We start from the raw sequence: 14191 nt of genomic DNA, 5'->3' as shown, positions 1-14191 counted from the left end.
TTCCTTGTATTTTTTTCCTTTACTTGTTTCTACATTGAGAATGACAAGCTGAAGAGAATGCCAGCAGAGAATAAAAATTCAGAGTTCCAAGAGCCAGAGAAATTACAACATGCAAAATGAAAATACTGAGAAATAACTACAAATTACACATATCAAGTACAAACAAGTGCTCATCAAGAGCACACAAGTCTCAAACTCTTGCCCACACAACCATTTCTGAATAATTCTGTTGATTCAAGCAGAGAACTTCTATGGAAAAACTAGATTACATAATAAACTGAGTCATCACTCACATGTAAATCTACACGAACACCAAAAAAGCATAATCTGCAAAGAGTTAGAAGATAGCTTTAATTTCATAATCTCTTCTTACATACATGTATTTAAGGCACAATCCAAAACCTTAAAATATTAACTATAGAATCTTTACTACCGTCAATGTTACTACTGCCTTGTGACAGTCGCCCTAGTGAGAAATGTGGAACGCATCTTCCTTAAAAACAATCAAGGAAAGAAAACAGAACTTGACAAAACTTCTTTAAGATAGTCTTAACTAGACACAAAAACTCAAGACTGTTCTGTCCACATATCAGGGAGCAGGACAGCATGAAACCAACTCTGCATACAACAAAAAACTTGCATTAATATGTCACGTAATGTTTATACAAAAACAAAATCTTAAATCATACAACTGTGATTTTTGTTCCACAAAACAAACATTATTTCAGCATAATATAAGCAGAAAAGAAATAATGACCTGTCATTCATGGATTGCTGAGAGTACTACATAGAATCCTGAGCAGATGGCACATAAGCTTGATATTTATATTTTTTTGGCATTTATTACCTACTATTTTTGAACTCTAGATATATGCAATATTATCTTTAAAATTTTAATTGCTTTAGGGGAAACAGGTCATTACATATTTACTTCTGGAGAAAAATGATGCTTTAAAGCAAAAACATGAAAATAGCAGCTTTTCTAAGAAAAGCTCAATGCTCCATTTAGTCATTTCCACCACACAACTTGAGTAGGATTTTCCGGTAATCTCCTGAGGTATCACCCTGGAAAGAAATCCAGAAAAAGAAAAGTTGAAGACTTGTGCTTTGAAATAGAGGAAAAAGAGGTGTAAGCATTCTAAACATGACATTAACAGCCAAAACATATGAAGCCAGGGCTGAAAGAAAGCAGATGTTAACCTCAAAAAAAAAAAAAAAAAAAGTAATAATTAGAAATCACTCTAATAGAAGTACACAGTTATCATGGTTTAACCCCAGCTGGCAACTAAGCACTACACAGCTGCTTGCTCACTCCCCCTTGCCCCCTGGTGGGATGGGGGAGAGAATCGGAAGGGTAAAAGTGAGTAAATTCATAAGTTGAGATAAAAACAGTTTAATAATTGAAATAAAATAATGACAACTTGTAATGAAAAGGAAAATAACAAAAAGAGAGAGAAATAAAACCCAAGAAAAACAAGTGATACAAACGAAAAACAATTGCTCACCACCTGCCAACTGATGCCCAGCCAGTCCCTGTGCAGCACCCATACTCCCCCGGCCAACTCCCTCCCCTGCCCCAGTTTATACGCTGAGCATGATGTCATATGGTATAGAACATCCCTTTGGCCAGTTTGGGTCAGCTGTTCTGGCTGTACTCCCTCCCAGTTTTTAGTGCACCTCCAGCTTTCTCGCTGGCAGGGCATGAGAAGCTGAAAATTCCTTGACTAAGTAAGCACTACTTAGCAACAACCAAAATATCAGTGTGTTATCAACATTATTCTCATACTAAATCCAAAACACAGCATTATACCAGCTACTAGGGGAAAAATTAACCCTATTGCAGCCAAATCCAGGACAGCAGTAAAAATTGCTCCTTCCATAATTGGAACCGAAAGTGTCCGTAGAGAATATATTTCTTTAGCAAACCAAATTTGGTATACTGGTTCAACTACTTACCTGGGAACAGTTGAATAAAATACCTCTTACAGAAAAGCTGTCTTCCAGCAAAAGGTATGAAAATATGGAAAAACTAATGCAGAAGTCTTTTTCCTTGCAGTCAACGTGGACATTTTTCCAGGGGCAGCAAGTAAAAGTTTACTCTTTATTATGTTCAAACATTAAAAACAATGCCCTGATATCAAAGGATCTAAGGGGGTTTTTTTTCCACAATTAGAAAACATCTCTCTCATGTTGTGGGCAGTGAAAGTCAGTATGGATGCACACACAAACATGCACTGAAAAGATGAAAAGATTTCATGAACAGCAGCAATTAATCACAAAAGGCCTTGCTAGCCGAGTTTTGCCTGGTGCTCTTATGAGTTCCCTGGGAGCTGCTCATTAACTAGTTCTGGTTGATGAGGCTTGCCAAGCCTTTTCACAGAACAGTTTCAGCTACTGCATCTATCTCGTCCTTCATCTTCAGGTATGACTGAAAACTGTTTTGTCCAGATCAAAATTATTACATTAGTGACAAAGACACACCTCAAAGATCAGGATAAATCCTGTGCAGGTGTAAAGCACAATACACATATGTGCTGAAAAGAACAAACCAAAAAAAAAAAAAAAATAATTAAGAACTTTCTTTCCAAGGACATAAGAACATAAGAAGTAGAGTTGACATGCACGTAACTGTGCACATGCATGCCTCCTATTTACTGAAACCAAGTTTTAAAATCATAGAATTGTTCTGGTTGGAAAAGACCTTTAAGATCATCAAGTCCAACCGTTAGTTGTTCAGCCCATTAAACAGGTTTCTGAACAGTAAAATTATTTTAATGCTAGATCAAAAGGAGGGGACGAAAAAAGGACAAAAAAAGACGAAAAAAGGACAAAAAAAGACGAAAAAAGGACAAAAAAAGACGAAAAAAGACAAAAAAAGAAAAAAAATATGACAGCCAGCTTTTCCACCAATGTCTCACTGTTTTTTACTCACACATTGGTGGTTGCAGGGTATATAACTACTGTAGTAGAAGCACATCTTCACTCCACAGTTAGACACTTGGAAAAAGCTTCTGCTAAGTAAGGATCCATGTCATGAAAGGATGACATGGCAACTGAAAGCAGAAAGGATGTCACAGCAGGGAAGATAAAATCTTCAAGTCTTACAGTGATATCTGTGTAGAGGGATCTGCCATACATCCGCTTGTATTCTGCACGTATGTCCAGCAGGTCAACCTCGCTGCGTGATACCATGATTCGAATCAGAGTTCTGTCTTTCGTTCCCGCTCCCTGAATCAAACAAAACAACAATACAATGTATTAATAACGTGTGGAAATGCTGGATGATACAGCACTAGTAAAATAAATCATTACCCCTCAACCGCCGACCATTTACCAGCATAACCCCATTAACATCAATAAGCTTGAACAAAATTTGGCCTATCATGCTTTAATAAATTAAATTTACTGGTAGGACAACAACAGTCATTTCTCTGTAAAAGAACAGTTAGGAAAAAAAAAGGGGGGGAGGGTTGTCAGAGGGACAGGGGATCAGGAAAGTTTGGTGAGTTTAATGGCCTATTTAGTTACTTCAGCTTGATCTCCCTTCTTAAAAGACATCTTTTTTTTTTTTAATAAAATCATAGAATGTCCTGAGTTGGAAGGGACCCATAAGGATCATCGAGTCCAACTCCTGGCTCCACACAGAACCAGCCGAATCAGAGCACATGACTGAGAGCGTTATCCAGACGCTTCTTGAACTCAGACAAGCTCGGTGCTGTGACCGCTTCCCTGGGGACCCTGTTCCAGTGCCCGACCACCCTCTCAGTGAAGAGCCTTTTCCTGATATCCAACCTAAACCTCCCCTGTCATAGCTTCATTCCATTCCCTCGGGTTCTATCACTGGTCACCAGAGGGAGGAGATCAGCGCCTGCCCCTTCGCTCCCCCTCGTGAGGAAGTTGTAGGCCTCAATGAGGTCTCCCCTCAGTCTCCCCTTCTCTAGGCTAAACAAACCAAGGGACTTCAGCCTCTCTTCATATGTCTTCCCCTCTAGACCCTTCACCATCTTTGTTGCCCTCCTTTGGACACTCTCCAATAGTTTTATGTCCTTTTTGTACTGTGGCGCCCAAAACTGCACGCAGTACTCGAGGTGAGGCCACACCAGCGCAGTGTAGAGTGGGACAATCACTTCCCTAGACCGGCTAGCAATGCCGTGCTTGAAGCACCCCAGGGTACGGTTGGCCTTCCTGGCAGCCTGGGCACACTGTTGACTCATGTTCAACTTGCTGTCGACCAAGACCCCCAAGTCCCTTTCAGCATGGCTGGTCTCCAGCATCTCATCGCCCAGCCTGTATGTATAGCCAGGGTTGCCCCTTCTCAGGTGCAGAATCTGGCACTTGCCCTTGTTAAACCTCATGAGGTTGGTGATTGCCCAGTTCTCCCATCTGTCCAGATCTCTCTGCAAGGCCTCTCCACCCTTGACGGAATCAACAGCTCCTCCCAATTTGGTGTCATCCGCAAACTTGCTCACACCACCTTCTAGTCCTACATCCAAGCCATTTATGAAAACATTAAAAACTCCCTAAAACTGAGCCTAAAATTTCAATGAGTCTTAAGCACATCTGTGTTATACCAAGTGAAGACTTCCTTTGCTTAAGGTAGGGTTGTATGCATCTCTAAGCGGATCAAATTAGCTAGGTTTTTCCAGCTAATTTTCCTTGCATAATGACGACTGCATTTTGGTAGCCTACTGAAAAACACAATACCTTCAGCTGAACAATTCATTCCAATGAGCTGTACAAAAAAAACCAACAACAAACCCACATCAAAACACTGTAAGTTTCTGTATTGTGTCACAGGCACCTACCTTCATAGCTTTCTGCAATCTCTCTGCAAAAAAAGCCGGCGTGTTCTTCAGGCACTTAACTGCAAAAAAGAAACAGTATTAAAGAAATCAGGTATTCATCCTCAGTCAGAACTCAGAGTCATTTTTTGAGCTGACCCTATGTTTTTACATAAAGATATACTTGATACAAGGCAGTTTCCACCCCTTCAGTTAGTCGCTGAAGTGATTTTTTAATCCAAACAGGAACTGCAATAAAGAACCTACTACACTTCATGGCTCAAAGCAAACTTTTCAGTCACTAGAAACCATCAAGCATGAAGCAGCCATAATGAATCTTTAAAGTCTAACGACCAGACTCTTGCTTATGAGAAGAAAAGAGGGGTAAGTAGGGGGCAGAAGGCTTGAAGAAACACATACTTAGTGGTGCTCCTGACTTTTTCCTAACTTAAGAATTTTTAGGCCATGCATCTGCAAGGTATGACAAACTGAAGTCCCACCCTAATACAAGTTGGGAAGCCACCTGTGATAGAAGCTTCACCCTTACTTTAGTTACACTTTTTTTTTTTGGCCACAAAGTTCACCAGGACTCCTGAAAAATTCTTGATATGATCATTTAGTAATGACTGGATTTTATATTTAATTAGCACAGTTCATTAGAAATCTGAAAGAGCAAAATCTAAATCAAATTACTGTCATGTTAATCAGGATAACGAAAGAATCCCTCATCACTCATCAGCATTAAAAACCATACATACAAGTAAACAATCATGCAATCTGTGTCAAACTACACAGAACACAAACCACACCTGACTTATATTTTACTGCACAAAAAGGTATCAAAAGCAATCACATAAAATCAGAACAAAAGGAGTAAACCTAAATACGTATGTCACAGCAACACACATTCTATACAGGAAGAAGTACTTTTCTGAATAGGAAAATGTAGATGAGAGATAGCAGTTCATCACACACAATTGTCAATGATATGTATAATACAATTCAAAAACAAATGATGAATGAAATGCATGTTTCTTCATCACTATATTTAGCTAAAACAACACACTTGCACTTTAAGATGTTTGAAGATGTTATTATAAGTTACCAGTTGTACAATCCAGAAAGCTTTAAAGAAAGCAAAATTAAATATTTTCAATTAGAAATTTTTTTTCCTGAAAATAAGGTTCACAGAACAAATAACGCTAGCACCACTGACTGATATATATATGTATGTATATACATATATATACACATATATAAATAAAAAACACCAACCCAAAATCTATTCAATAAAGGAGTTATTCAGTGAATATTTAAGACAATTCTTGTTCAAAAGGCTGCTGACTTATTTGCAAGCTACAGTCCCAATTCTGAATCTGTATCTACATGGAGACCTGTCAAGTGACAGCAAAGCTCCATGAAATCAAAGGATTTCCAAACTCTGACAGTATAGTTTCTTTACCGAGGCAATCTTTTTCTACAAACACTGGGAAATATTTCTTTTCCCCAAGTTTGGCTTTCTAGCAATACTATTTGAAGTGACAAATTCTGAATCCTGGAAATGTATCACATCAACAGAGCTGGACCCCATTTCAGTCATTACAAGGCCACCATAGTGACAGCTTGGCCAAGAAGACTAAGAACGATAGTTACATAGTTCACCTATGCACAGGACAGGAGTGAAAAAATGAGGCTTTTAAAATTGATACCTATTTTGCAAGATTTTGTTAGAAACTTCCATAAAAAAAAAAAAGCTGTTGCAGCTGAGCCAAATGTCCTTTCCCATCTTGTTTCCAAGTGATGCAAAGTACATTTTCCTATTTATTTCAGTAGGAGTTTTTCTGGGGTTTTTTTTGTTACATCACTTTTCTAGTACTACCATATTAAAAACCAAGGAACAACACTTTTAAAGTGGCAGCTCTAGATACCAGAGTAAATTCACAGTAATAAACAGAAAAAGAAATGGAGATGTAAAGAAGCAGTCTTGTCTAACAGATGAGAGACAAAAGACAACAGAGATAAAGAGGCTGACAATTTTATCTAGAACAAAACATTCCAAATAGAACTACTGCACAATTTGAGGTCTTGTCCCAACCTCATAGAAACTAATGACTATCTCCAAACGGACAATACTAGAATTGAGGTAAGAATCTTTATTCTTCAGAAGTACTGGAGGCACTTAAAGACTTAGCAAAGCTGTAACCACAGGAAACGTGGAAAAAATAATCCCTTCGTAATCAAATTTAAGTTTTCTTTCTACTAAAAACAGGTTGAGATAACTAATTAGAGGTTTAATGCCTGTATTTTGCTTGATTTCCAAAGCTGTGCCAAATATTCCATCCTCACTGACTCAGTGGTTGGTACAAGTTCTTATCACTTCTTAAAACAATGCCAAGTAGAGTTAATAATTCTCTCTCCATTTTAACATGTGAAATTTAAATTCTGCAGCTGCCTGAAGCAAAAGCTTCATCTGTCATTTTGAGGTGAATTAAGTTCCCTGCTTTACTAACCACAAGTGACTTCACAGAAAGCTCAACATAAAAAGCAGAAAACTGGAATTATTAACTAAGAACATCATCCTTAGCTGGAGTCCCAGATGCCACCATCTCAGTCAGTTGCAGTGGAATACCAGGAATGAACTTGCTAAGACAACACATACCTACTGCCAGCATGCCCTTTTCCAGGTCTCCAGACATTTCACGACATATGCTTTTTTCAATGTCCCGGTTGCACATCCTCTGGTACTCGCTGAAAACTGTTAATGGAAGAGAAAGATTTCAGGAGTCAGCCTCACAAAAAGAGGTGGCACTGGTGCACGCTGGATGGCCTCATTTCAATCGCACTTCTCAATTTGATATTACAGTATACTCACACAAGTTTTAACATCTCAAAGACTAATATTATGTTATTAACCATATTGTCCCATTTATATGTCATCATGCTCCTTCTAGCTTGTCTAGTTCTGTCCTTATTTTTAAAGGGCTAAGCCAAGAAACCACTGTAAGGGAAATAGTGAAAATTCTTCTAGGAAAGCTTTGGTGTCAATAAAATTAAGAAAACATTCAGGTTCTCACATACACACCCATCCCTTTCCTCTCCATATGGAGCACACTGCACAAGTTCCATGTAGTTAGTAAAACACTTCCGCCCACTATAGACTGATGTAACACCAAATCACCAGAAAGTAAAAGGGGAAGGGAAGGATTGCAAATGTCTTGTGCACACACAAGTATGCAAAATTGCAACAATTCTAGTTTTTCAATTGTTTCATCAGAGAAACATTTGAACAAGTATGACCTCTGCCTGCTCTGATATTTAAGAAAGGTGATCATAACACGCAGCTCCTGTATGCCCTTTCCCTCAGCAGAATTCACTCTGCTTTTCATTGAGGTATCGTTACACTCGTTTTACAGAGGGCGGAAATTCAGGCACAGAGCAGTGTTGTACATTTTTATCATTACATACAACAGAATCAAGTTACTGTTTATGTAGAGGACACCATTACCTGCTTGAAGGTGGGCCCTGCTTCTTGCACACAGAATGGCATTGAATTTGGATTCATCGGTTCCTAGACGGTTCTCTCCAGCTGCATATAGCTCCTAAACACAGAAAGGAATTCACACTTCAGTACTCAGAAAAGCAGTCAGGCTGAAAATCTGAGTTACAAATCTGCTTCCTTACAGCCTCTCCTCCTTTTATACTTATTTCTTCGTCTATGTACTGCTGGAAAATAGGAGCAAGAAACAAACAGCAACTAGTTCTAAGCTTCCTACAATCTGCTATGCTTGCAGTCTTCCTAGCTTACTGATGCATAAGTGCTCAAACACAAAAGCTCCAGATTACTAAAGGGGGGAAAATTGTTTTAGAAGTACCTGAAAACTGTTCTTCCTAACAGGGCTTACGTTTGGCTCTCTAGGTATGTTCTGGGACATTCATGCCTTTTTGCTAAGGTATACTATGTGGAAAGCTAATTATATTACTATTTATATGATAGTGGGCTAAAACGATCCAGGGTTTTCTCTTTGCTATGTGGTGAAATGGAACACACACAAAAACATAATGGACCTAGTTAACTCTTGCCCTAAGTGCCCTATTTGCTGCCAAAATCCAGGTGTTGAGTAGATTAAAATTTAATCCACCTACGTATCACCTCAAATCTCTTTGGAGCATTCCCTTAATAAGCAGGATGGTGGAGTCACCCAACACCTGGAAAAGCCAGACAGCTGACAGAATAAGAGACAAAAAAACCCCCTATGGACTCTATTCCCAAGAGCTTCATCTCTGTAATGGAGTTACATGGCTGTAATGCTCTGTCAGGGCTTTTCGTATCAATTCCATCCCGTGAAACATAAGCACTACATCAGGAAAAGTCATAAGGTGTCCAAAACTAAGAGTAAGCAGAAACCACACAGTCAAATTCCAGCCTGTTGAGTTGACTATACTTAGATATGATGGAAGAATTTCTACTGACCTGCACATCTTTTTGGACAAGAGACATGTCAACAGTTGTGCTTTCATCTCTGTTTCCCTGAAAGAATTTGAAGGTACAAATGTGTTACTGGTGGAGGTTTTGTTTGTCTGCTTTTGGGGTTTTGTTTGTTTGTTTTAAAAAACTACAAACATACACACAAAATCCAAGCTCCAAAATCTCAGCGTGCAAGTACCTGAGAAAGTGAAATTAAAAGCCTCTGAAAGTGTCCAGATGTGTCACTTTTTATTGCTTCCTCCAGAGTTTTCTTAAATTCTGGAAGAGAGACACAGTCCATCACATACAACCTTGCTCATTTCATAAATTCATATTGTCAGTCAGTGATTAAGGAAGAAAAGGAAGACAATTTTGATGGAACCGTAACAAAGCTAACCTGCTTTATAGACCCTGTTGAGTTCCTGAATATGCTGATTACTGCGAGAAGCTAAGATTTCAATGAGACAGTTTTCATCTGTGCCAACGCCCTGAAACAAAGCATAAGGAGAAAACACACTCTTCAGATTCTCATCTTACTTCTACAGCCTAGTATAAAAGAAATGTAATAAAATTGTATAACAAAATACAATTCAGCATATAATCTTGTCATAGAAGTCAAAGTAGTTTAAATGCTACTTATAATGTTTTCAAGACAGAGATACGTATTAAAGATACAAATTGAACACATAACTAAAATAACTATGAAGACAGAATTTCATTTTAAAGTGCCATCCTTCACACCAGATTTTAGACATTTTAAGAATCAATTTTTTCTACCGTTAAAGATGAAATTGTTAATTATAATATGTAACTTTCACTAATAAATAGCAGTTACAATTACAATACAGCTAATATTATTCTTCCTCCTAGCTACTTTAAAATTGCAGGCAAAGAACGTGTAATATACGTACTGACTCAGTAATGGAAATATTTATTTCACCTTAATTTAAACATTGTCTTGAAATACAAATGTTTGATCAGTTTTTATTTTAAAAAACTACGTGTTTATAAAATAGTCTGATTGCTTTAAAGTGAAAGTATACAATACTTCCACAGTATTTTAGAAAAGGTTTAGCATGGGCTAGGAAAATACACTTTTTGGTGGGGGAAAAGATTAAAAGAAGGTACACCCTACCCAAAATCTTCATGAACCTAGTTTTCTGAACTATTCTTGAGCACTGAGTGTAAAGTCACTAGAAACTCTAAATTAAGTGGGTTTATATAATCAGTTCCATCACAGCTCAAAGCAAAAACCCAGAAACAAACGCGATCCATGCACTGACTGGCTTAGAAGAGAACTGCCTCAGTGGCTTACTCAAGACTATGTAATAAATGAACCTCAGAGACTGTTAGAACTCAGTTTCTGCCTTTTTTTTTGGTGTATTTATTAATATATTTTTGTTACAACACAAAAACCTATTAAATAGTCTTTACCTTTAACCTAGGGGAATAACATTTCTCAATTTTACTATCATATACCTCCAAGAAATGGGGTACACATCAGTCAAACAGTGGGTTGAGTATCTGGACGGAGAGGAGGTCATGTAAGTTCAAGTTTTTAAATGACTAACAAAAATTTTATCAGCTCAAATATTTCCTCTATCTTATAAATTTTTATCTCCTACACAAACCTTTATAGCTTCCTTGATTTCATAAGCATCAAACATGACAGGTGTCTTCATCATTGCTAAGATTGTCCTCTCAAAGTTACCTGATAGCTCAGACTTGAGATCCTTGATCAAATCCTAATGAGAAGTAAAAACAAAGAAAAAAAAATGCATAAAGATCAAAACTGACAAATATAAGCACCAAAACTGTGCAGTTTAATTAGAATTCTTTGTGCGTAAGCATCAATAATTTCTCTTCAAAGTGAAGCTATTCCACTTAACAACACTAAAACCAGCATAATGTAACATGTGTATCTAGGTAATTAATGCCCAATGAAATAGACTGCACAGACCAAAGAGTCAAAGTAACCATTTAGCAGAGAAACTGCTTTATATGTTTTATCTGAAACACTGCATGAAGAAATCAAGATTGAGTAAAAGCAGAACCCTGAACAGGTTGTGACTTGGGAACCATCCTCCTCTTAAGCAACTTCCAATCTTTTTTTCCAAACACTAAGTCTTCTGATTCTTAGTGAAGGAACATAGGCTCCTATTTCTTCTTCCTTCTGTTCTCATGATGTATTTACCTTTCCATAAGCTGTTTTGAAGGACAGGATGATCTGCTGCCTTTGTTTGTTTGAACGACTTCCAAGACAATCGATAATCGCCTGCTCATCAGTTCCTGTACATGCACACAGACACCACAGAATAAGCACGCGAAGACTCAGCTTTCTGTTCCCATTTGATCCTCTCTCTTCTAAACCCATTCAAAGGATACGTACGCCTTTAATCCATCTACAGTATCTCCTCTTGCATATGACTACAGAACTTCAAGCTCCATTCCCAATCACAAATACAGTAAGAACACAAAAAACCCCAACCCAACCCAAATACCACACTCATGATGTTGTTTATGCCTACCTGCACTTCCACTAATTCTTCTGATAACCAAGGGCAACGACATGTGAACTAGCCCACTGAGTACACATGTAACAATGGAGAAAGGCATTGCTGCATAAAAGCTGCAACTCTAGTTTTAACTGAAATATAAATCTATAGACTGCTCACCGAATCCCTTCATGGCCTTCCTTAAGACTTCTGCATCCTTCAGAGGGTCAAATCCCGGTGCATCGGTGATTGTGCCTCGGTTTCCATGCTAAAATCAGACCAAGTTGAGTTGCATATTAGCATTAATCAGTGAAAGACTGTGTTTTACTACTTAGAAAAGATAACCACTGCTACCATTTTCTTTTTTGTTAGAAAAGTAACATCTAAAAATCAAAAAAACCCCACCTGAAACAATTTGTTCATTTCTATACCCAAATTATGAGAAAATGCAAGGTCACTAAGGTTCACTGATATTAAATCTGCTGTCCAATTAATTACAGTTTGATGAAACTGTATATACAACTGGCAATACTTTGTTAAGTTAGGAAAGGCAAATTTCATAATATTTGAATTCACATCAAATCTTTCTTCTTGGATAATGTGGTAAACCAGCATTTGTTTCAAATCATATGAACCTATATTGCTTGCATTTGGAAAGGATCCATCTCTCTCTAGTCAAAATTCTTTTCATGACTTTCTTTAAACCGAGCCTAAAATTGAACACTTATATACCCAATGAAAACGTAGAGGAACACATGCACAGTCACATCTCAAAACAAAAACACTGAATGCTCTTACTGTTACAGGAGAGACCACAGGCCCTGTAGTTCCTGGGTAGGAGGGCATAGACGGATTCACAGCTGGGCCTGGTGGATAATTCGGCATGGGCTGCTGCCCTGGGTAAGTTGCTGGTGGTTGTCCTGGATAGTTCATAGGCTGCTGACCAGGTGGTGGTGTGGGCTGGCCTGGCACAGGGCCGCCTGGGTATCCTGGGTAAGCTGGCATTCCCGATGGTGGATTTCCTCCAGGGGGAGGATACCCTCCGTAAGAGGGCTGTTGTCCTGATGCAGGTTGCCCAAAGCCACCTGGAGGGATTGGAGGATAACCCCCAGGTGTGGAAGGATACATGCCTTGTGGTATGTTTGTCCCTCCAAATGTTCCTGCCAGGTTGGATGCCTGCAATGACAGCCAATAAAGCAAGAGACAGGAAGGTGTACAAATGGTTGAGTTTCAATAATGCGCTTAACGCCATACAACTTCCCTCCCCACCAACACAGATAGGTAGTTCTGCATCTGCAAAAGAACTTTACAATAATCATGTCTTACTAGCAAGCAAGACAGAAAACCCCCTGTATTCGGTTGACTCTTGCTTTACTGGAATCATCAGCTGCCATACATCAAGAAGCAGAATCAACAGACACATATCTGCCATTGCATCCAGCATTACACACCACTCGCACGGAAGAACGCCAATAGCCACACAGTTCATGCTCTAAAACTTATGGCAATTAATCCCAGAAACACAAAACTATGCTTATCCCTTCTCTGTCCATGGCTGCCTTACATGACCACAGCATCATCTGAGTGCAGGAATTTACTATGAGCTGTTGTACGATGCACTAGATGCATTAGTAGTTTACAACTAGCAAGAGTTCCTGGACTACATTTGCAAAGACATCTGCAGAAACTGCCACAAAGATACTCCACTCCACATGCAGCATCATCTTCCCACGTGACACACTCAGACCCTCTTCTACAGAGGAACCAGAAGAACTGACATTTGACAGCTGCAGCGTTCTCTGAAGCTAGTTGTTGTGCATATTGCTATGTGCACCCTAGATAGTTTGTTGCTCATTTTGACTGCTGGCTGCCAAATCACCTCATTTAATCATTGCCTCAGAAAAGCATCTATAATGCAAATGCCCTCCTACAAACTGTGCATTCGTTAGGCAGCATAACAGATTTCTGAAGACTAAGTTGTCAGAAGTGCCACTCACTTCTAACTCTATGCAAAAAAAAAGAAAAGTCACATTGGAAATGTCTGCATTTTCTTCAATGTAAAAGGGTTTTACTGACATCTGTTGAACACCAGTGCTTGTAAGAGACAGCTGATCCCATATTCTTTTCAGGAAGGGGTCATTGATACCTCAAAATTGCACAACTTTATTCCTTATTCAGACTGGTCAAAATCCAGGTCAAAGGCAAAATCTGGACTGTGTGTGTCAATGTAAATCTATCAGCAGTGGATACTCAGTGTTAATCGTCTCTTGCACTATTGCTCTGCACAGCAAAAGCCATGTTATATTACTTTTACGTCCACGACTTTTGAAGTTAGGCTCTTAAATCAAAATTTAACTAGCAGTCTCTTTTCCTAAAATAAGGAATAGCTTGCAGTAACTGTTTTCTTCAATAGAAGATATTGAATGTTCAACACCTAAACAGACTAGACA

At 38.6% G+C, this 14191-nt stretch overlaps 1 protein-coding gene across 3 annotated transcripts in view; it reads right to left on the bottom strand.

Moving 5' to 3' along the window:
* Nucleotides 1-337: 337 nt before the first annotated feature.
* ANXA11 (annexin A11) overlaps nucleotides 338-14191 on the bottom strand; it is a 28281-nt gene continuing 14427 nt past the window's right edge. For all 3 annotated transcript variants that reach the window (XM_075758656.1, XM_075758658.1, XM_075758657.1), the window contains 12 exons: nucleotides 12540-12917; nucleotides 11922-12009; nucleotides 11441-11535; nucleotides 10878-10991; nucleotides 9644-9734; nucleotides 9446-9525; nucleotides 9253-9309; nucleotides 8287-8380; nucleotides 7441-7536; nucleotides 4806-4864; nucleotides 3106-3228; nucleotides 338-1065 (listed from right to left, as the gene is read on the bottom strand). In XM_075758656.1, coding sequence (XP_075614771.1) covers nucleotides 1006-1065; nucleotides 3106-3228; nucleotides 4806-4864; nucleotides 7441-7536; nucleotides 8287-8380; nucleotides 9253-9309; nucleotides 9446-9525; nucleotides 9644-9734; nucleotides 10878-10991; nucleotides 11441-11535; nucleotides 11922-12009; nucleotides 12540-12917 — 1335 coding nt within the window. In that variant the 3' untranslated portion in view covers nucleotides 338-1005. The remainder of the gene's footprint in view (nucleotides 1066-3105; nucleotides 3229-4805; nucleotides 4865-7440; nucleotides 7537-8286; nucleotides 8381-9252; nucleotides 9310-9445; nucleotides 9526-9643; nucleotides 9735-10877; nucleotides 10992-11440; nucleotides 11536-11921; nucleotides 12010-12539; nucleotides 12918-14191) is intronic.

Source organism: Balearica regulorum, chromosome 7 (genome assembly GCF_011004875.1).
Source record: "Balearica regulorum gibbericeps isolate bBalReg1 chromosome 7, bBalReg1.pri, whole genome shotgun sequence".
In the NCBI taxonomy this organism is placed as follows: Eukaryota; Metazoa; Chordata; class Aves; order Gruiformes; family Gruidae; genus Balearica; species Balearica regulorum.
The sequence above is the reverse complement of the archived record's forward strand: the minus strand, read 5'-3'. Positions and strand labels throughout refer to the sequence as shown.